The sequence below is a fragment of the Nestor notabilis genome, unplaced genomic scaffold, assembly GCF_000696875.1.
Source record: "Nestor notabilis isolate BGI_N333 unplaced genomic scaffold, ASM69687v1 scaffold4406, whole genome shotgun sequence".
Lineage (NCBI taxonomy): Eukaryota > Metazoa > Chordata > Aves > Psittaciformes > Psittacidae > Nestor > Nestor notabilis.
In genome coordinates, this window is record NW_009934136.1 from 9,727 (window position 1) to 31,086 (window position 21,360).

Consider the following 21,360-nt stretch of genomic DNA (forward strand, 5'->3'; position numbering starts at 1 on the left):
GTCAACTCTCTTGTCTATGGCCTGGAGTTTATTGGACTACTTTACTATATAAGAGTGATAAAAAAAACATGCAATCAGTTCATTTAGACTGAAGTTACCCCTTCAGTTCACCTTTCTGATATCTTTTTTATATCCTGGTTGTGTACTCGATGCAGCTGAATAGAGCTCAGGGAGACTTGCATGTGCTTCATTGATTCTCTAATGTTACTGTCTTTGATCAGTAAAGAGCAATGGCAGAATTAAAGGGTTGGAGGGAGTAGAAGACTGCAGATGCTCCACAGAAAAAGGTCTTCTTCAAATACAGGGGCCAAATTCCTACATACTGATCGAAACAGCAGGCAGATTGCTTCGGAGTAAGAAAGGAAAGTTACAGTTTGATTTAAAAGGTGGCATTGCCACAGATGTTCATCTCGAATAAAAATACCTGTATTAAAAGCAGTTATCTCATTTGGTTTTTGTTTGCTTTTATTTTATAGGCCCGTGGGTCGCTAGAAATAGCAGCATAGATAGCGGAGAAACAGAAGTTGGCCGCAGGGTCACCCAGGAAGTGCCCCCTGGGGTTTTCTGGCGGTCTCAGATCCATATCACCCAGCCACAGTTCCTGAAGTTCAACATATCCTTAGGGAAGGATGCTCTTTTTGGTGTTTATATAAGAAGAGGACTCCCACCATCACATGCCCAGGTACTTTGTCAATGTGTTTGTTGGCTTTAAATGTCAAAATGCAAAAGTTTAGAGCATCTATGTTAGATTTGTGTTGGAGCTTATGGAACTCAAGTTTAAGGATTCCTGGGAATTACTTAATTTGTGATATTTGACTGAACACCCTGATATTATTTCTAGGTTATTACATACCTCAACAGTATGTGATAAAAGAAGTAAATGATGTTCTAGCCATCCAGGTTTTTAAGGTAACTTGCAGTTTGGCACTCAAGGTTTTAAATCTCTGAAAAAGTCTTGGCACCAATTGAGATAAACCTATCCAGTTATACACCAGTCAAAAATGATAAGCAGTGTTGGTCAGACTCACAGTATCAAAGCTCTACATACAGTTGGAGTGCATGCACAGCTAGATGTGTTAAGATATAGTTTTCTATCTTCCTAGAAGTTTTAATGTCCACAGGCTGTTGGGATGTCATTGCTGGGGTATGCAACAGACTGGCATCACTGCTGCCCAGCCATATTGGACAACATAATGCAGTGGCCATGTGTTTATGTCTTTTCCTGCTTTCCTCTCAAGGATGGTATTTAGGTCTAACATCAGACTCAGACATGGGGCAAGTCTTGCCATTGGAAAACTTGATTTCTAACCAGCCTCAAAATGAAAACTTAGTAACACCGCATCCTTATGGTGACTGTGTAGTACAGGCTTACAGCTGTTAAGTTAGTGAGACCAAACTGAACTGTCTTTTTCTTCTTGGTTGTGCAGTGGGTGTTTTAATTGCTGTGAGAAGATATACCTGTATTTTCTGTTACATAGACAAATTTTGTTGTTATATTGAAAACTCATTAATGTGACTGGAAGGCTTCCCATTTACTTAGATTAGAACTGTAATGAGAAATAATACATTTGAAGTTACACATACTAAAAAGAAAGAGCCTCCATTCTTTGGAGTGCAAGGGAAGCAGAAATAGCAACCAGCTTTTGAAAAGGATCCCTTCTTTCATGCATATCCTTGCAGCTAAAAATCAGTTCTTCATTCCGAAATTATCACTTAAACTTTAAATGGTTTATTTAGTATGGGATTTCCAGAAAGCAAATATAGAACTCCATGATCCCTTTTGGGAAAGCCTCATTTAACATTTCTAGATGCCTTGCCCTGATTTACAAAGAGCTGCTACTGCAGCAAACTGCAGCTACCTAAATGGTTAAAAGGCATGATTGAAGCTAAAAGCCCAGAGGCTTTAACATAATTGCATAGCTACATATTGCTGTAGAGGGGAAGGATGTTCATATTGCCCTGAGTGAACTGTGTCCATGTGTATGCACAAACTCATGGTACAAACAGTGAACCAATTAATTTTCTGGGGAAAACACGCTTACGTTAACTGATGTTTGGATCTGCTTCCCAGTGTGAGGCAAATTTAAGGAACTATTCTGCGTTGCCGCTTGTTCCTTGGTATTTATTCTGGCCTATAGTCTGAATTGTAAACCAAAATCTTTGAAGAGGTTTACATAGTTTCATGGCATCTACTTCTAGAAATTTGTGAACAAGGAGCTTTGACTATCCAAACCCCATCAGACCCCTGTAATATGCTGTTTGAAAATGTTCTGTGAGTTATTGAACTGATATATCTGCCTGGTTAGAAATGAGGATCAGCAGTCCACAGCCGCAGGAGGGGAGGTAAGATGACAGTTTTCTGAATAGCTAGAGGTTAGCATCCAGCATCCTGAGGTTCCATACAAAGACTAGATACATTGTGGAAATTGTAGTGGGCTATTGAATTTTTCAGCCATTTCCAGGCGTCCATGCAACTCAGAAGATATCCTCTGAGAATATATTCCAGGGTGGGAACCTTTAGAGTGTTTTAATTTTGGCTGCAATGCTTCAATATGTTGTTTTGAAGGGTGAAATTATGTCTTTAATTGTTACAGTGAAGGAATGGCATCATATATTGACCATGTCTCATTTAATTCAGAATTTTGGCTCTCACTTCCCCTATCTATCCACCTTGTAAAAAACCAGCAATTTAGTTGAGGAAGGCAACAAATATATAAATCATGATGTGAAAATGACTTAGGGCAACCAAAGCTCCTAAGCAGTCATCAAGTTTAGCTATAAATACAAGTTAATTATAATTGTCTAAGACATGATGGAGGGATGCCTGTATCTTTCACTAGAAATTCAGTTGGATTTAACTGGTAGTAGAAAATATTTTTTTAATTCAAGCTGAACTTTAATTTCTATTGCACTGTGATCAAATATGTTTGTTTTAGTTTTCATTATGATGTTCTCATCTCAAAAGACTACGATCAGGTGAAGTTTCTCTTCTTTCTTTTATTCCATCTTATGTGAATTGGATATAAATTTTGTGACCTTTCTGTTATATTAAATAATGAGTAATATAAACTGTGTTTCCTACTGAGCTGGATTCCTCCTTAGAGAACCTGTTTTCTAGGCTTTAGAGGAAGCAATTCCAACCCTTTTCCATAAAAGGAGTTAATGAAATCCACCAGTATAATCTACAGAATTACCTTCCCATATTCATGCTGCGTCTTACTGCTTGTCAACAGGGTGGTAAAGCAGAAGATTGCTTAGCATTTTTGCCCAGCAATCAAAACTCAGCCACGCTGCTACCAAGAGAAATAATTTTAGAGAAAGAAAGGCAAGCTGTTACAGATCTGGGTTAGTGAAAAGAACCCTTTTGTGACACAAAGGAGGAGAATGGTTTTGTATTAATGAAAATAGTCTGAAGTTGACACCAGATGATATTTTAAAATTGAAATTTTAAATCCTTGTTTCTGCGGGTTAGGAACATGAGCTGCAAAGCAGTGAACAACTACACTTGACAGTTCATCACTGATCAGTGCTGATATGTCAAGCCAAGTAAAATCCTTTGTGGGAGCAAGTCAATAATCAGCAAATTAGGTACATGATTAACCTGAGACAACAAGATGCAGTTCCTGTCTGAGAGCCCTGCTGAGATTTAACCTTCTCAGTATTACTGTTTAGCAAATATTCCAAATGCCTGGTTTAGTCAGTCAAACTGATGTAGCTGTAAACTTGTCTAGAAGCAGCCTTGTGTGCCATGTGCATAGGGAATGGAGCTCTGGGGGGAAAAGTGAAAATGCAGTTTTGAGTGGCAAGCAGACTATAAACAGGAATGCGTTCCTTTCAAGCAAAATTCTTCCAACCTGTGTAGTAATACATAGAAATAACAAAATGCACATTGCAGGCTTGAATGATTAATAGGGAACTAGGAGAAGATAGTCATATTAATAAAATTGATAATGTATAGAAAATTAACTGTAAATGTCGAATAATGCATGAACTGGCTTTACAGAGATTACAGCAATTATGATGATGCTACACATTGGTAGAACATTTAAAATGACATATGGAATAAGGTAACCTTTGATAGAAACATCATTATGATGTCTGGAGAAGGTAGTTCATGAAGTTGTAAGGTTTTAATTTCCAGCAGTGTTGTATACTTACAAATTTTCCATGTAAAAATGAAAATTCTTTTCATTTAGAGCAGGAAATGGCTTTATTTGAAACAACTTAAATAGCTGGAGAGCTTCGGTGTTACCTTGTTTTTTAGCCAGTGCTCAAATACACTTAGGTGCTCTGGCCACCTTCAAGTTACCTTACGGCAGCTGAGCTGTTATTACTGAATGCTGTGCAGCACTGGACTGGTTGTGTGGTGTCACATTCAAATGTTGAAACAAATTGGTTGGCTGTCACTGTGGGTATCAGATGTTTCATGGGTGTATTTTAATGAATAATTACCAACTGGATTTTATGAAGAACTAATTTTAAAGCACTTTTCAAACAAGTTTCCCTGACATATGTTTTCTTGGCTGCTTAGGTCTTACAGGGCTTTGGCATAAAGACAAATGCTAGCCACAACTCCAAACATGGGGTTTTTCCTCCCTCCTCTTCCCCCCGCCCAACCATGGGGAGTTTTGCTGACTCCCCATGATTACTGGAAAAAGAAAGTCCTTATTAGCCTATGAATAAAATGCTTGGGAGGATAGAAAGCACTGAATGGAGAAATTATGAAAGCAAATTGCCCACGAAGAACTTAGTATGTGATTTAGGTTTGTAAATAAAAGTATGCAGTAGGGTTTTGATATGCTGTGTAGTAAAAATAAACCAACTGACTGAGAACGTGCATTTGGAATTTCATTAGAAATATAGGCTGGCAAGTCACTGCTTCTATGGCGCTTTAATCATAATAAGCACTCTCCACTGCAAAACTGATCTCTGAAGGTGTAGTCATTTGGAATTTCTGGTGCATTTTATTTCTGAGCAGTTTTTCCCAGTTTTGTGTGACTTTTGGCATGAAGCCCTGAAATATAAAGGATCATTAAAAGAAAAAAAGAAAAAAAGTCAGTGAAAGTTCTAAACTACTTCAGAGATTCAGCTGGGTTTGACAGATCCATTCCCCAATTCATGTGACTTAGTGGTCTCTTCCTTAGCAGTTGTGTGTTAGATTAAAAACTCTACAGTTGCTTCCTAATGATCATGAAAGTGCTTTCATTCTTTTTCTCAATGGGGCTTCTGTGCATACTTGTTAATAAGCAGCTTTAAAGCAAGAGTGATATCTTCAGCACAACATTATATGAAAGCAATTAATCATGCAACTGGTGAATCAGAAAATCAACAGGGCCACAAGAAGCAAACTAACGATCTAGCTAACCATGTGAAGAAATCTTACCCAGTTGTGAGTTCCCAGTACCATCTCCGTGACCCTTTAGTCAGGGAGTTCACATTTTGGGGTACATACACCAGGTACGTGCTGACACATTAAGATCTGTACATGCAGGGAACTACCAGCAGATTCATTCTCTTCCTTCTTTTTCCTTAGCACTGAGGAATCAAAAGAGGGATAAAAATGTATTGTTATGTTCTGTATCAGTTTGCTCCAGTACTTTACTGTTTGTAAAGTTATTCAGGTTTAGTCATTTGGCTTTTGCCTGAGCTTCAAATAGTTCTTCATAGTTGAAGACGGGCAATACCAGTCATAACTTTACCAAAGTTACAATTGTAGCCTTATGGGAGGTCATGCCAAGGGACCTGCTCTCACTAGGTCATACCCCATCATTGTGAAAAGAGATTCTGCAGCTAAAACTACTTCAAACTGTTTCAGCCTGAATACTCTTCCCCTTCGATCTTGCCAACTGCTGAGCTTTCTCTACTATATGAGGTAGAATCAGCATCAAACAGAGGGGAGGCAGAGGAACCTGCCAGCACAAGCAGAGATGAACAGCATGTTGCCAGTGAGAAATGTCAGCTTTTATTGCTACTTCCTTAGTTGACCCTTTGTGAACAATTGTTCTGAAGAGCAAGATTTCTTTTTCCCAAGATGTTGCCCAAGTAATAACATTTCCCAAGGAGGTGATGAGTCTGTCCTTAACCTCTGACTGTTAGACAGTGGGTTTTAGCAATATTTCCAGGTGTCGCTGATTTAAGAGATAGTTGTGTGTGTGTTTGGCACCTGTGATACTCTGAAAGTTACTGACATGCCAGAATTCTCTGGTCTGCATTGGCTTAAATGTACTAATTTACCTGTGTTACCTTCTCCTGAAATAATCCTTTTGTGGGGGAAAAAAAAAAGGATGGCAATCTGATATTAACGGTTCAGTGACACTTTTTATTCTACCTCTCCTACTCTCTCCCACAATTAAAGTCATAGGAAAGAGAGTGATAATAGCTTTCAACATTAGTAGACCTGGGCTCAAATTCCTACTCTGCCATGGATTTCCTTTGTGGTTGCATATTGGTGTCAGTTCCACATGTTTAACTGGAAGGTAATGGTACTTCCATGCTTTTCCCTTTGTTGTAAGGCTGAGCGTATCAGGGACTCTACACTGCTCATATATAACTGCTACAGGTTTTCAAACAGAAAGGCCAGCTTTCATACCCCATTTTTAGAGAGATGTGCAGCATGGCACTTAGTGTTAAATCAGTTCATTTGTCTGTCTCTTCTACTAGAAGGGAGAATCTTCACTGTTTTATTGCATATTGTGTATTATTTGCTAGAACTCACTGTTAATGAGTAGAATGCAGTGCACAAAACAGCCGTCTGTGGATGTTTAGTCTGTTTAGGATGCCAGATTACAGTTTTCTATTTCAACTGAAAGCAAGTGAAGGTGTGTTTTCCCATAGCTGTCGCAAGCACAGACTGTATGTGCTAGAGGGAAATGCAATGAAACTACTGGCAAGCAAGAACATGCTATTACTGTATTTTATTGAACACATACATCTTTCTTTAGACATGTCTATCTCTCTCTATCTACTCCTACATAGATAAATGTGTCTAAAACAAGATGGGTTTTCATGGGGGACTTGTTATACAACTATCAAAAGATTAGATATATTGTTTTTGTTGTTTCTTTAAGGGCTTCCTTTAGATAGGGACTATGAGAACTAGGAAGTTGGGCATTAGCATCAGCATCAGCTTGAGGGCTCCAGAGTCACAGACATTAAAGACAGACAGAAAACCTATTAGGACAGCTAGCCCAGCTGCTTTGTTATGCAGTTATTCCCTGTTGTAGATTAACCAATATTTCTTCCAGTCCTGTTTAATTGTGTGATGCGGTGGCATCTCCATTGGGAGGCTATTTACTGAGCTTAATAGATGGGAAGCTTATCTGACATTCATCTTAAATTTCTTTCTTTCTTTTTTTAGTTTCATGCCATTGATGGTGCCATTCCTCTTATGCTCAAAATAATCACTTGCTCTGTTTGATTCCTTTTCCAAAGATTAATGTAATGTTCTACCTTACTTGGAAAACATCGAACCAGAAATTCTCAATTTTCCTTAATATAAGTTCAATTCTTTCAGCCACTTGATTTGTGTTATTCCTTTCCATGCTCCCTCTGGTTTTTGTATCCTACTTGTTCCACATACAAACTCAGGTAAGCAACTCTTACTCTGTGATGTAAGCTTGTACAGTGTCTTTTTCTCGGGTGCTAATTTTAGACAAGCACATTTCTTCTTTGGGCTGTTCCTGGTTTTTTTTGAAGTTCTGGGGGCACCCATTCACTTATATGTCTGGAGCTACATCCAAGACTTCTGTTCCTCTTGCAGCAAGAATTTATTATAGGCAGTTGCTTAGAAAAAGGTGTGTGTCTCATACGGTGAAGGTTTCCAGCTTTGAAAGCTGTGTAGGAACCTAAAATTTGATGGGTCAAATAACTGATTTTAATTTCTTTTTCAAAACCCAACCTGTCAAGAAATACCATTTGTACATATTTTGATCATGTATTGAGAGCAAAAATGCATGATTCTATGGCACTGTTTAAGAAAGACAAGAGTCACAGAACCTCTGTGTGTTCCAATGCTCACTAGTAAGTATCAGTTTCATGTTGACATATCTTCCAGAAATACCATTTTATGACCAGGTAGAAGAGAAAATACGGTGTTAGATTTTGAGCTGACAGGTCTGTTTGTTTGGGGGTTTGTTTGTGTTCTTTTTCTTTCCCCCACCCCCCTGTTTTTTTCCACTGCAGTATGATTTCATGGAACGCTTGGATGGGAAAGAGAAATGGAGTGTGGTGGAGTCCCCACGGGAACGTCGAAGTATTCAGACCCTTGTTCAGAATGAGGCTGTGTTTGTTCAATACTTGGATGTGGGTTTGTGGCACCTGGCATTTTACAATGATGGCAAGGACAAAGAAGTAGTGTCTTTCAGTACAGTTATTTTGGGTAGGTATCTCCACAGCCTGAACATTGTTCCTATCTGCTTATACTTTGCCTTACTTAAAGCCATAATACTTCATTGTGGTCTTCAGTATTAGTCTTGTTTGTCCTTATGTTATGAGTTGGGTTTTTTTTTTCTCAACGCTATCTCAAAAGGTCTGCAATGGGGTGCTGATTTGAATTTGCTGATTTCTCTTTTAAGATTTTAGCATTCCCTTAGATCTTGAGTTTAGTTATGGAAAACAAGGCTAACATCTAAGTTCAGTCTGGGTTGAAGCATTCCCCAGTTAATATTGCTCTCCTTTATCAATTTTATACTTCCTATTTGCTTCTCTGGAGAAGCTTCTTTATCTGGAATAAAGAATATTCTTTATTATGGAAGAATATCCATCAGGAGAGCTGTTTAATCATAGTAGAAAGACAGCACAACAAACTGACACCTGCGAATGAGGTTATTGTTTGCAGAGATTAACCAAGAATGTTAGTTAGCTGTGTGCTGGTTTGCAGCTTGCAGCTTAGTACTCACTAATCACTAGATAGTGGGTCATCTCCTCAACATGGTAGAATCAAGAGCAGAAGAACACCTAACCTGTGATCTGAGAAACCTGCAGTTTTGTTAGAAGAATAGGGTTACATTTAGTTGAAAATCAAACTAAGTCTAAATTCTTCCAAACTTCTTAGAAGATTTTTTGAACTTTGAAGCACTTAATGAACTTTGCTGAATATCTTGACACGGTGGCATAAAAATTCTGTGATAGTCTGTGTGGAATTCTGTCCTGGCTGGTGAAGGGTTAAATGGCACTAGATTGTCTAAAATTGTAATACCTGTTAGTTTAGGGCAAGAGAAACTGCAAAAAGTCCAAGTGAGTTTTTAAGCTTGGTAAAAAATGGTTAGAGGTCTTTTGCAGTCTTACCTCATTAATGATATGAAGCTTGTATTTTTTCCTTTTACATTAGCATAAAATTCAGTTTGTTGGCTTAAAACCCAAAGGGTACAGGAGGATGGTCAATACTCTTTCATTAAGTATGAATCTAATTGTTTCTGTTAACCTCAGTTGAGGTGAAAAAAATCTTTTTCTTTCATAGCTTATATCTGGGTTTGTAAGAGTTAGTAGGTGCTATGCATGTGGATATATATATCTGCATACTTGCCCACAGAAGGCTTTCTCTGCTTCTCCAAAACCAACAAGAACATTTGTGCTTACGTCCTGTTACACAGCTATTGTGCTTATCAATAGCTTCAGATATGATAAGCTGTCCTTAAAAGAGTTGCCTGGTCTAGGCTACAGCTTTCAAGAGCATCAAAAGTCTAATAGTCAAGTAGACTACTTGGTAGTGCAATAATAGTAATTGGGCTGAAATGTAGAGAAAAGTATAGTGGTTTATCCAGTCCAGAGGTTCTCCTGCACACACCTAGTATCAGACATTTCATTATCAAAGAATCTGAGACAGCTGAAAGTTTCTCTGATGTGGAAGAGGAGAAAGAATAACAGAAATGATGTTAACACTCAGAAAATACTACGTTTACCTTTTTTTTTTTGAATACACAGAAAATGCTTTTCTGTGCCATGGAGCAAAATAATGAAAACGATCTATACACAAGCTTCTTCATGAGACTGATTGATATCTTTGAGGATTACATTTCAGGGATTTTTTTCCATTGTTTACATGAATCGTTTCAAGTGGCCAAGTTAATGACTTCTCTGAAAATTTGCTTTACAGTGTTTTTATTTAGTGTCCTACAACTGTGAAATTAGGATTAAAATTGTGCTTGAATCTTTCTCCTCTATTCAGTTTAATTTGACAGAAAAATATGTTATGTGATTCTGCTAGTTCCAAATCCAAAATTCATTTTCTGTGATGTGCAGCTGCTGTTTGTTTGGTGTCTGGAACTGAGAGAGCCATTTAGTTTGGGACCACAGGTCCCACAAGAACAGGGAGTAAGAATGAAGTATAACACCATTCCAGTTAGATTTTTGTTCCAGTAAGTCAGTGTTGAAAATAAGCTGCACTGAAATCCAACAGCTTTCAAATGAAAGTGATTTTAAGAATTAATTTCAAAATTGGAGTTTTATTTCTAGGTTGCTGTGATGCAAACTAGTGTATGTATTATCCAAATAATAACAGAAATTGGGGAAAAGAAGTATTTTGGTACAGCTGGTGTGCTGAGTCTTCTCAGATTATTGAAGTCATCAACACCTCAGTCACTCAGTTCAACTCTGGTGTTAAACCTTGCCGGATGTTTTTACAGACCTCATCTTCATCATTTTGGGGTAGCAACTTGCACCTTTTTTATTCTTCTTTTTTTAAGAATAGGGAATATTTTCTGCAGCAAAAGAGCTCCTGCTTGTCATGTTTAGTGGATATTTCTGTCAACTTAATTAATGAGGCTTTAAATGTCTGTAGAAGGAAGAGAAGATATACTCCTTGGGATAATCAGTTTCACATGGAAGAGTGGTTGTGCAAGATCAAAGTCTCATTGCAAAAGGGAGGTTGTCGATTTTCCTGATGAATCATTATGATTGCTACATAACATGAATTCAAACATGTCTGTAGAGGTCTTAAGAGCCAGTCTTGTCTACCTGTTGGAACAGAGGACTTGAGCATTATTAGAATACTTTGGGTCCTGATGGTGCTCAGAGACTTCGTACATGACTTTAGTGTATCATTAGATCTGTACACATATTCATGTTGCCATAAAACTTGGTACCTTTCTGCTTCACCTGAACTTTGTGGGGTTAATATTATTAGCAGTTGCTCTCCTAAGTATTGAAGACAAAATAAACTAAAGAAAAAATAAGTAAGGAATCTGTAACCTAAATGGGAACCAGCTAATGTGCCTGTGGTGCTTGTATTTCAGATTCAGTGCAAGACTGCCCACGTCACTGTCATGGGAATGGCGAGTGTGTATCAGGTGTCTGTCACTGTTTTCCAGGATTTCATGGAGCAGATTGTGCTAAAGGTATCATTGTCCCTGTGTTTACAAATAACCACAGTGTGTGTTCGTGATGTATGGATCTTCAGTGCCTGCTAGTTAGCATGGGTCCAAGCTAGATTCAAATAGATCAATATGCATTTTTTTCCTTAGATCCCTTAGTTAAAGACAATTGAGTGGAAGTATTGCTACATTGCCACTGAGCTTCCACAACTACAGCTGTTTTTGTGTCAAAGGTAGTAGGCAGAAGTGGCAGAAAAGATTTATTTTCTGCAAAACTGGATGAATTATCAATGCTTTCAGATAATCCTTAACTGGTCTGCAACAGAAGACTGATTATCTTCATTGATAGCATGTAATGTATTTTCTGGCTTGGCTGAGCCTTACTTCCAATACATAGCACCTTTCTTGCATATACAATTAATCTTTGACCAAAGGAAGGTCACCTTTTTTTTTAGGAAAATAAGTACGACCTGATAAAGTCTTAAAATAAACTTTTTCTTAAATGCTGATCCTAAATTTTAGCAACTAAACCCAGGAAATGCATAATTATCAAGGATTAAACAGAAATCTAAAAGACATCTGTGGATTGGCTGTATGTATTTACTAAGTTTTTTCTGATAGTTTGGGATAGCAGTCACAGGGAAAAGATTCATAAAGGAGGACCTCTTTAGTTTATACAGCTAGTAGCACATATGTTGTCTAAATTCAATGACTAGCTCATATTCCCTGCTGTTCCTGAGCAATCAGAACATTTTACAATTTGCTTCCTTCTTAGTGTTGAGATTTAGGCACACTATCAATAGCATAAGCTTATAATTGTTTTCCACAGGGATAGGATTGTTAGTGTTCAAAGGGGGAAAGCCTAGGGTTTGAAAGCTGTTTGACATGCTTTGAAGGGCCTTCAATGTGCTCATTTCTTCTTAGATTCCTGACCCAGTCCTGAGGACAGTTTGTTGTGCTCCACTTCTTTCACTGGTGTAGCAGGGTGGCATCCAGCATACCCATGTGCGTCTATAAAATACTCCTTCAGTAGCTGTTATAGTAGTACTGGAGGGAGTAATTTCCATTTCCTGTCTCCATGTTTGGCTCTTGAAGGTGCCCCAGTATAAAAATATATATATATAAATAGAAGAAAAGACCCCAAGGGCCTTGGAAAGCTAATGATGTTATTTCAGTACTAGCTCTACTCATTTTAAAGATGGCTTCAACTAGCATGCATGTTGTTTGATTACCTGAGAAATTAAAGCACTTTGGCAAATCTATAGAGGAGATACCTGTATATTACAAAGTAAATGGTATGGTAATGTGTGCTATAAATACACAGTGACAGCTATATGCATTTCTGTGGTGTTAACCTGTGAAAGTATGCATGCAGTGACTGTGTGCTTCACTGCCACCCTTCACACATCCATGGCCATTAAATCAGTCCATTTGCATTTTGAGTTGTGGAGCAGTCCTGCATTGTGTACTGAACCTCTGTGTAACACTGTATTCTGTGTTAATGCTAGAAAGTACTTGTTCAGGCTGTGTAAGATAAGTAGCTTTTTTATAGGGTACTTGTCAGACTGTACCTGTCAGGCTTCTCCTACCCCTCGGTACCTTCCCTCTGCTTCCTGCTTTGTCCTTTCTGTGTTGTCTCTTTCCCCTCAAAAGCAGAAATGATTTCTTGGAAGCTTCTTTCAACTCTTTTACTGTTTTCTTGTCAGACATCATGGTATTTCTAAAGAACAAAGACACTTGAAAAGCTACATAAACTGACAAAAAGGCTGTGTTGGCAGAATTCTGGTGTTTCTGTGCAATCATGTAGCTGCACATCTTTGCACTATGAGACATACCCAGAAGTGTGCTTCTGAGTTGGGTGTAAGGGCTGAATGCCTCACCCATTTCATAGCACTGTCAGGCCTCTTCTAATGTCCACAGATTTTTCTGCTTACTTGAATGCTGATTATATGTGAAAGCAGTTTCAGAAGACAGAAATGAGAATTGGAATTGGCTGCATGGTAAAACACAGTAAAATGAGAGAGAGAATTAAATGTTTTCCGGAATGCTGTATGTGTGGACACATGTTTAATATACATTTACCATAATGTTACAGTTATATTTAAGCTGTCACAAGTATGGAAGGATAATGATTTTCTTTCCATCTGTTTTTTTTAAATTTTTATTTTCCTAGCAACACATCTTTCACTGTCCTAGTTCTCCACTGTAAAATAATTTGAGGCAAGACTTAAATAGAGTAATGTGGAGAAAACGTGAACAAGTTTCCTCAGACAGCTTTTAGAACTTGATTCATGCAGTAACACAGCAGTACAAGAGCTTCATATAGGGTGAAACCCAGGTTTGATAGATAGGAAGCATAATCTTTTATAGCAGTGAGTCTCTTGTTACAGGGCTGCTCTTGAGGGCATCAGGGGCAATGAATCTTGAGAGAAGTTATCTGCAAACTATTTGCAGACAGTGTGCAGGCACTCCCTCTGTTACTTTACTCCATCCACGTAGTTCTAAAAGGTAAAAATGAAGGAAATCTATGAAAGACAGCTCAGATTTGACTTCTGATCCATTAGCTCCATGAAAATACCATGAAAATTATTAGAGATGAACTTTTGGACCAATCCACAGGCTGAAATAAGTTTTCATACCCTGTTTGAAGTGAAGGAAATTTCACCTTCTCAAACACTCTTGCAGAATACTGGGGAGGGTTTATTTCTTGCTCTTATCTGTGGAAATAGCTTATTCTCAGGTAGCCGATATCAACAGATTTATTCCATCCTTGCTCAGGCACAATTGCCTATGAAATCATTTGGTGCTTAACCTAATTAAGAATTCCATCATATACACACAAAGGTAATCATACATTTTAATCTCATGTAGATAAAATACGGCATATAAAGAAAAAGAAAGTCTGATAATCAAAAGATAATGCAGTGCGTGGAGATGTATCCTGATAAAGAAAATGTGTATAGTTAAAACCAGTGAAAGATTTGCTGTAAATTGAACTGTGCCATGAGTAACGTCCTGTCCACAATTATCTGTAGCAGTTACTGATAAGAAGAGATGCTATGGCCAAGGATCGATTAAAGAATCAGACATGCAGCTATGATTATGTTATTTTGGTGTGTTGTCACTTTTTTATATTCATCTCTATTTTCCTGTAACCTCTATGCCATAACCACCCAATTATATCAAGATGTCCTTCTTAGTGTTCCCACTGTTAATGTCTGATAATAGTTTGGTCTTTCAGCTGCCAAGTTCTGCGGTAAATCCGCAAGCAGGCATCCTTTGTCATGTCCTGCTTTTCCCCATCTGCAGAGTTCAGTGTTGCAATGAGTTGGATTCCTAGAAGTGGCTTAGAGTTGGCTACAATTTTGTCCTATCTCATAATATATTTTAAAGGCACGCAACTCTTCCACTCCTTTAACAAAGATACTTCCAAAGATACTGTCTGATACTGATTTGCAAATGTGCTCAGAGCCTCCTTTAATTTTGAATTTTAAAATACTAGGATTGCATCATGCACATATTTAGCTAATTGGAAAAGGTGAAGCAATGCACCATCACATGGGATCTCTGCATTGACATGATGAGCATAGCCTGTTAAGAGATGGTATCTCATTTGTAACAGAAGGAAAAAATTGAGTCAAGTCAGATGCCATGAACTTGCTGTTTAGCAGATACTTTCCGTTGATTATGCAATGTAATAAGAAACATTTAATATTTAAATCTAAATGGATTGAAGGTGTTGGGGTTTTTTAAACCAGAAATTTGTGCCATGTTTGATCAGTTGACTTTTTAATCTGATTTTAAAAGCTCGTAATTATTCAGATTTATGTTATTCGCAGTTTCTTTTCCTGTTCTCCTTGTGTGGGTTTTTCATTCTTTTATTTTCATTCTGTTTGTTTTTGGCTTACTGGCAAAGGACGGCGCCACTTTAATAAGTATAAAAAGAAGGGTAGGTTTTTTAAAATTTCTTTTTCTTTCTTTTGCAACATCTATTTAATTTGAAATAGTTGCTAAGCTGTAAAGTGTAGTCTATATATTTTTGAATTTATTCTAATGGATTTGCTGTTTCTGATGATTGCCCGCAGCACAATAAGAGTTCCTACCACTGCCATTTCCTTTGTTATGTGTGTACTGTTAATCTCTGCATAAAACTGTAAAAAGCTGACAATTATTAGGTAAGTAAGGTATAATTGCTAGAAGTAGCAACTCTTGCTTTTTCTCAGTTGTTATTATTCAAATTTCAGTTGTTTGGGACTCTTCTTGCTCTGAGGTTATTCAGAGGCTTATTGCTTGGGCAGTGGTGCATAAAGTAATGTTTTTTAGTCCATTGAATACTCTGTTTGAAACTGTTCTCTTAGTGCTATGTCCAGATTGCTCCCAGTGGCATAAGATGTTCTGGGAGTGATTCCAATGGGGAAAATATGAATTTTGGAGTGCATCTTGATGAATAATTCAGTACTCAGTTCATTGCTGTAGAGTATGTGGTCCACGTGAATGAACGGTGTCCAGCATATGCTGGTAATGTATAGGAGATAATATTTCCCCTTTATGTGGGTAAGGAAAACAATATTTGCCTTTATAATATGGCTAGAAATTTTAGGAACGCAAAATAGTGCAAGCAGAAGCTCACTGGACTTTGAAGGGAAAGGTGAGAGCTGATACTGAATAGCCTTTCTCCTTTGCCTGTTCTGCACGTTTGTAGCCTGACAGCAGAGATGGGACCCACGGTGAGGCAGCACTTAGGGTCTTCTGTGGCGCAGTCAAACTGGTGAATATGTCTTGGACTATTCAGGTGACTCACTGCAAATTTATGCAATAACTGATTATAGGTAAGACAAGTGAAGTACGTTGGATTACAGTACCCAAAGCAGGTCAGCTAGACAGACAAAAGGAACAACAGTACAGGAAAAACGCCATCTTTATGGTATTACGAAGAGATTGTCATGAGTAATAGTACTTGTTAAAGCGAATCTATTGTGGTTAGTGCTTCACAAGCAAAACAAATAAGTAAAACCGGTGCCTATCTCCAGGAATTTACCATTTCAATACAAGCTGAAAGGGAATGAATGGGAAACAATTAACGGATGTAAAGATAAAAGGAAGAAAATGTGATAGCCAGTGTCATAAACACACTAGCAGTGTGACTGTTGTCAGGTTTGGGGAACACTGTGGTCAAAGGCAGTTTTAAAGAGGGATAACGGGACAGATAGATAACATAATGTGGATAATGGAGGGCAAATGGGGCCTCCAAAGGAGACAGAGCATAGAAAAGAGCTCTTCTAAAAAGGTCTTTTTCAAAAGCACTGTAAATCACAGAGAGACTGAAGTCAGAATTCTAGCAGAGAGCAATCTGGAGTGAAGCTGGTCTGTGAATGAAGTTACAGCATGAAGTTCATTTTCCATGTAACGAGGAAAGGACCTGAAACAGGGCTGGGAAAGAAGAGCCCCATCTGATGGATGTCTTAACAGATTAACAACATGATTTTTGCAGCACTGTTGCACACAGACATGATTGAAGAAGACTGAATTTATCAACTCTGGAGAAAGAGGTGTTGATTTAATGTAGATTTCATTTGCTGAAAGCTAGAGTAAGAATTGTGACATGCAATGAAGATGAAATCTGTAAGACTTTGTCAAAGTCTGAATGTGAGGTGAGGAAACAGATGAGTCAAAAATAACGCCCAGATTTTGAACCTTAATGATCGGTAGAATTATGATATTGACCACTGTGATAGAGCAAGAATGAGGGGAGGGCTCAGAAGTAGAGGGGTAGGGAGAAAAGAGAAATAAGAGAAATGACTTCATTGGCAAGCACTTTATGTGTTCATAATCATAGCATTTCTCATCACTTACACTGTACTCAAAAAACAAAAAAAGATTTTAGTAGTGTGCTTTTCTTTGGAAATGCTGCATTCATGACTTGTCACCCACACATAGCTACCTCCTTCCTTGCAGTTGACAAAATTCAGCATGTTCAGCTTCTCTCTTAGTATCTCTTTCTGGGTGGGTTTGTTTTGGGGGTTGGTGTGTTTATGTGTGTATGTGTGCCAACTTATGCATGTGCTGCAGCAGCAGCAGCACAGCCCTGGCTTGTCACTCAGATCTTCTCTCACAGTGGGTGGAAGCGTCATCTTGCTACTTGAACAGACAGGGCTGTCTTTGGCAGTGTTCCTCTCCCACCTCTCAGACTCAGTACCTTAACATGCCTTTGTTATAAATGTTCTTCTTCTTTTCCCAGTCTCGTATTAGCAAACATTTCTCATTTCTGGCAAACCGATCATGTCCTCACTTGCCTTCACTGAGTTCTGTGTACAGGGCAGCACTTGCCTGTCTGCCCTCAGTTTGCTTAGTTTTACAGAACTGCAGTACACACTGAATAAGGTTTTGTGCTATCAACTGTGCCTAAAATAATTGCAGGATAAATAAATGGACATGTAAACTGTTTTGACAATGATTGACAGTCGCTGTTGTCCATCAGCTGCTAGCTTGCCTGCATAAAATTAGATAGGAGCTTTGATCCAGTGTCGGGTAGACAAGTAGAGCCAACACAAAATCCAGCACTCTTACTCTTTCTAATTGGCAATTTAAACAGCAGCCAAGAACTGAGAGGGTCACAGGCTGAATTCTTCTGACTGTTGGTGGTCATGGCTCCGAAAGGGTCTCCAAGCACACAGTCAGGAGAACAACAGGGAACAGAGTACAGGAACCATCATTTCTAGTCTGCAGCTTTCCTCATCAATCCCATGAACTGTGGGAGATTAGAGATAAAAACAGGGGACTGAAGAGTCTGGACTCCAGAATTCTACAGCAGACACCTTGTTAAATTTCTGTTACAATAAGTTGTTCAGCACCCAACATTTCATTACTCTTTAAAAACACGTACCTGTCCCAGTAGTACATTGCAGATGAAATGTGTGGTTCAGGCATGTGCTATTAGTAACAGGCTGGTAACATAAAAGTACTCAGAACACTTTCTAGCTTGGTTGCGTAGGTGCTTCATATCCTCTGCATTCTTTGTAAGGGAATATTTATAAAGCTGAAATAAGGACCAAGGAGCTACCATTAACGTTGTGAATATTTGAAAAAAACAGACTTAAACATGGATTTCAACAAGCTAAATATGATCTTCTCAGTGCTGTTAAAGCTTCTATAGCATCTGCTGATCCCAGAATTGAATTCAGGGTTATAAAGAATTTATCTACAGAAGGGTTGTCCTGAATCATTGCAAGTAGGGATGCTTCTGTTGTTCAGAAGCATTTCCCTCTTCCCCTTTGTTAGAGTTGTGCCCTTATAAGGCAGCAAAAATGTTTTAGAATTTTATAAAGATATTTATTTTATGTTGTTAAATATACCAGATACTTGCATCTACCACAGCAACTTCATTAGCATTTGTTTTGTATATTAAACCACCAGCAAACAGCCAGCCACATTTGTGCCACTGGATTGCATTGCCCTTTCATGTGTTTCTAAATTCATGCTGCCATGTATGAACTTGACAGTATGTATGACTCCTTTTCCCAAAGAGCTTGCGGGATGGTGCTGCATCTAAGAAGACAGACTTATTTCTGTAAGAGGAAGCTAAAAGCTAGAAGTATTAAGAAAAAAAATGGGGAATGCTGAGGTATTCAGTAATGATGGAGGAAGGAAATAACTGAGAAAAGTTGCTAATGCTGCTGCTGGACAAATCACAATAGGTAAAAAGAAGCCTCTGATTTCAGTGAACCCTAGTGCATCTTTATCTGATCATTCATTACCCAACTTGTAGAAATTCTTTGGTCGGAAACCAAAGACAGAGCCACAGGTAGAAGTGTAGTCAAGGCCTACAGGTTGCAACCAAGATTTATTGGCTTAGTATGATAAGGAAGTTTGTGTTGCTTATGTCGAGGATGGAAAGCATGTGAAAACACAGTAAAATTTTATTAATAGATTTTTTTTCAACAGCATTATAGTAATATTTTCATACTTATTAAAAGCTGGGTATATTCATTTGATCTCTCAAGTTGCTTTCAAAGCCTGCTCTATTATCAGTTACTTCACTTTATCTTTCTTCCCTTCTTATACACGTTCAGCGGCAGCACATCTATTTGCACAAGTGTTTTCTGTTTCAATGGGATTTCAATAAATAGCATATTTCAAAAGGTTCCCAGTGCAGCAAGGAAGTGGACATGCATACAAATACATGCAGAACGCAAACCATTGTGCTGCTTAGTTTCTGGCAAGCCAAAAATCTTTCTTTCAATCTTACAATACTTTCATTGGTAGCTAAGAATCTCCCTGCTCTAACTGTAGTCTTTGGAGCTGAATTGTGATGCCTGCTTTGTAATTTGTTTTTGTGTTTAATTGGTTAGCTCATTTAATTGTGTTGCAATCTACATTTTGGTTTTAGTTTGCATTGTCTCCATGGATTTGTACTGGTATTTCTTTATTTCATTAAGTTCTAAGAGTTTGTTTTTACAGTTGTGTTGGGATCATCTTGGAGTCCTTGTGATGATAGTAAATGTCATTGAAACAACTATGATTAAGTAGTACTGTAAATCACATTATAGAAATACAGCTGTTAAGAGATCCTTAGACATTTGCCATCCCTGAGTAATAGAAACAGCCTTGAATCACTGCTTCAGATTTCCGCATGCATGACTTTTTTCATATCTACATTATATCTAGATTTGAACCTGTAATTTGTATCTTTTCCTATACTTAGACCCTGTTTGGGTGAGATTAAATTCGGTTAGCTGCCTTCTCATACAAACAAAAAATATTTCTAATTCAAATGTAGAAAAATGGTTAAACATCTGCAGCCAACGTGGAACTGTGCGATTCATCATGTTGTGATTTAAATCTTTTCTGGTAAATTTAATAAGGCCAATAGCAGTAACTAAAATGAGACCAAAGCAGTCTGGGTTTTAAAGACCCTGAATACTGTAGCTTGTAGTGCAGTCCTACATCTAGTGCACTGATATTTAGCCAGAGCTAAACCATTACCAGAGAATAGGTTTTTACACCATTCACTGGGAATGGTATAAAATCTTACCAAAAATGTTTTTCATTTTTTCATTTCTTTTTCTAGATGCATAAATGACTTCATGCTCTTACTGCTTCTCTGTTGTGAATCACAACACATGTTTGGAAGGGTAGCTCTGGTGTTTGGTGTTTGTCCTTACTGCTGCTTTTTGGGAGCTCGAAGCATCATCTCTTTGATTCCTCACTGGCTCTTTCCACTGAGATAGCTATTGAAACCCCTGAAATAGCCTAGTTTTCCCTTCCTCCTCAGTTTTTCTAGTGATGAGGTTATCAAGGCATACAAATGAAGATCTACAGCCTTGTCTATGACAGTAGTGGCTTTCAACATCTGTTTATTTCCATCTGTTGGTAGAAAGTAAATTTTATTTCTCTGCATGTTCTTGTAGTTATATCAACTTCACTGCTTATATCTAAAGCAAGGATTTCACAGTTTCCCTCCAATCCCATGTATCATGAAGAGTTGAAAAGAATTCCCCCCACCCCTTTTTGGATTTTTTTTTTTTTTTGCCTTCATTTTCAAAGGCCCAAGTTAGATGACAGACTGATCAGTCACGTTGTCCTGTGGTGAACCAGAACCAGTGCAGGGTAGCTTCCACTTCCTTGAATGCATTGATGTCTATGAAAAAGAAATTGAACTGTGCTGCTCTTTCACAGTGTAGTCAATAGGGAGGACCCTAACCAGACTGGCTGCAAGACAAGCTACCGTATTTCAAACTATCTTAGTTTACCACATGGAGAACTACAATCTTGCCTTTAATGTAGGTAGTGATAGTTGCAGAGCTTCTGTAATAGTGGAGGGGGAACAAACAGGCTGATGGCGTGTCAAGTCCAGAATATACCAGTAAGAAAAAGTCCTCAAGACATTTGAAGCCTGGCTCATTTTTCAAGTGTCTAGCTGAACTCCGATGTCCTCTTTCCTCTCTGTTTCCATTGTGCAGTTTGGTTTATACCCCTTTCTTTATGTTCAGCTGTGGCTTTTCCAGCGAGACCGTACAGTGGCCTTTTTCTCTTCCCCTCAGAATTCCAGTGT

At 38.2% G+C, this 21,360-nt stretch overlaps 1 protein-coding gene across 1 annotated transcript in view; it reads left to right on the forward strand.

Annotated features, from left to right (window-relative positions):
* Nucleotides 1-476: 476 nt before the first annotated feature.
* LOC104407800 (teneurin-2-like) overlaps nt 477-21,360 on the forward strand; it is a gene marked incomplete at its 5' end in the record, with an annotated part of 37,147 nt that continues 16,263 nt past the window's right edge. The window contains 3 exons of the mRNA XM_010017179.1: nt 477-682; nt 8,182-8,377; nt 11,232-11,333. Coding sequence (XP_010015481.1) covers nt 477-682; nt 8,182-8,377; nt 11,232-11,333 — 504 coding nt within the window. The remainder of the gene's footprint in view (nt 683-8,181; nt 8,378-11,231; nt 11,334-21,360) is intronic.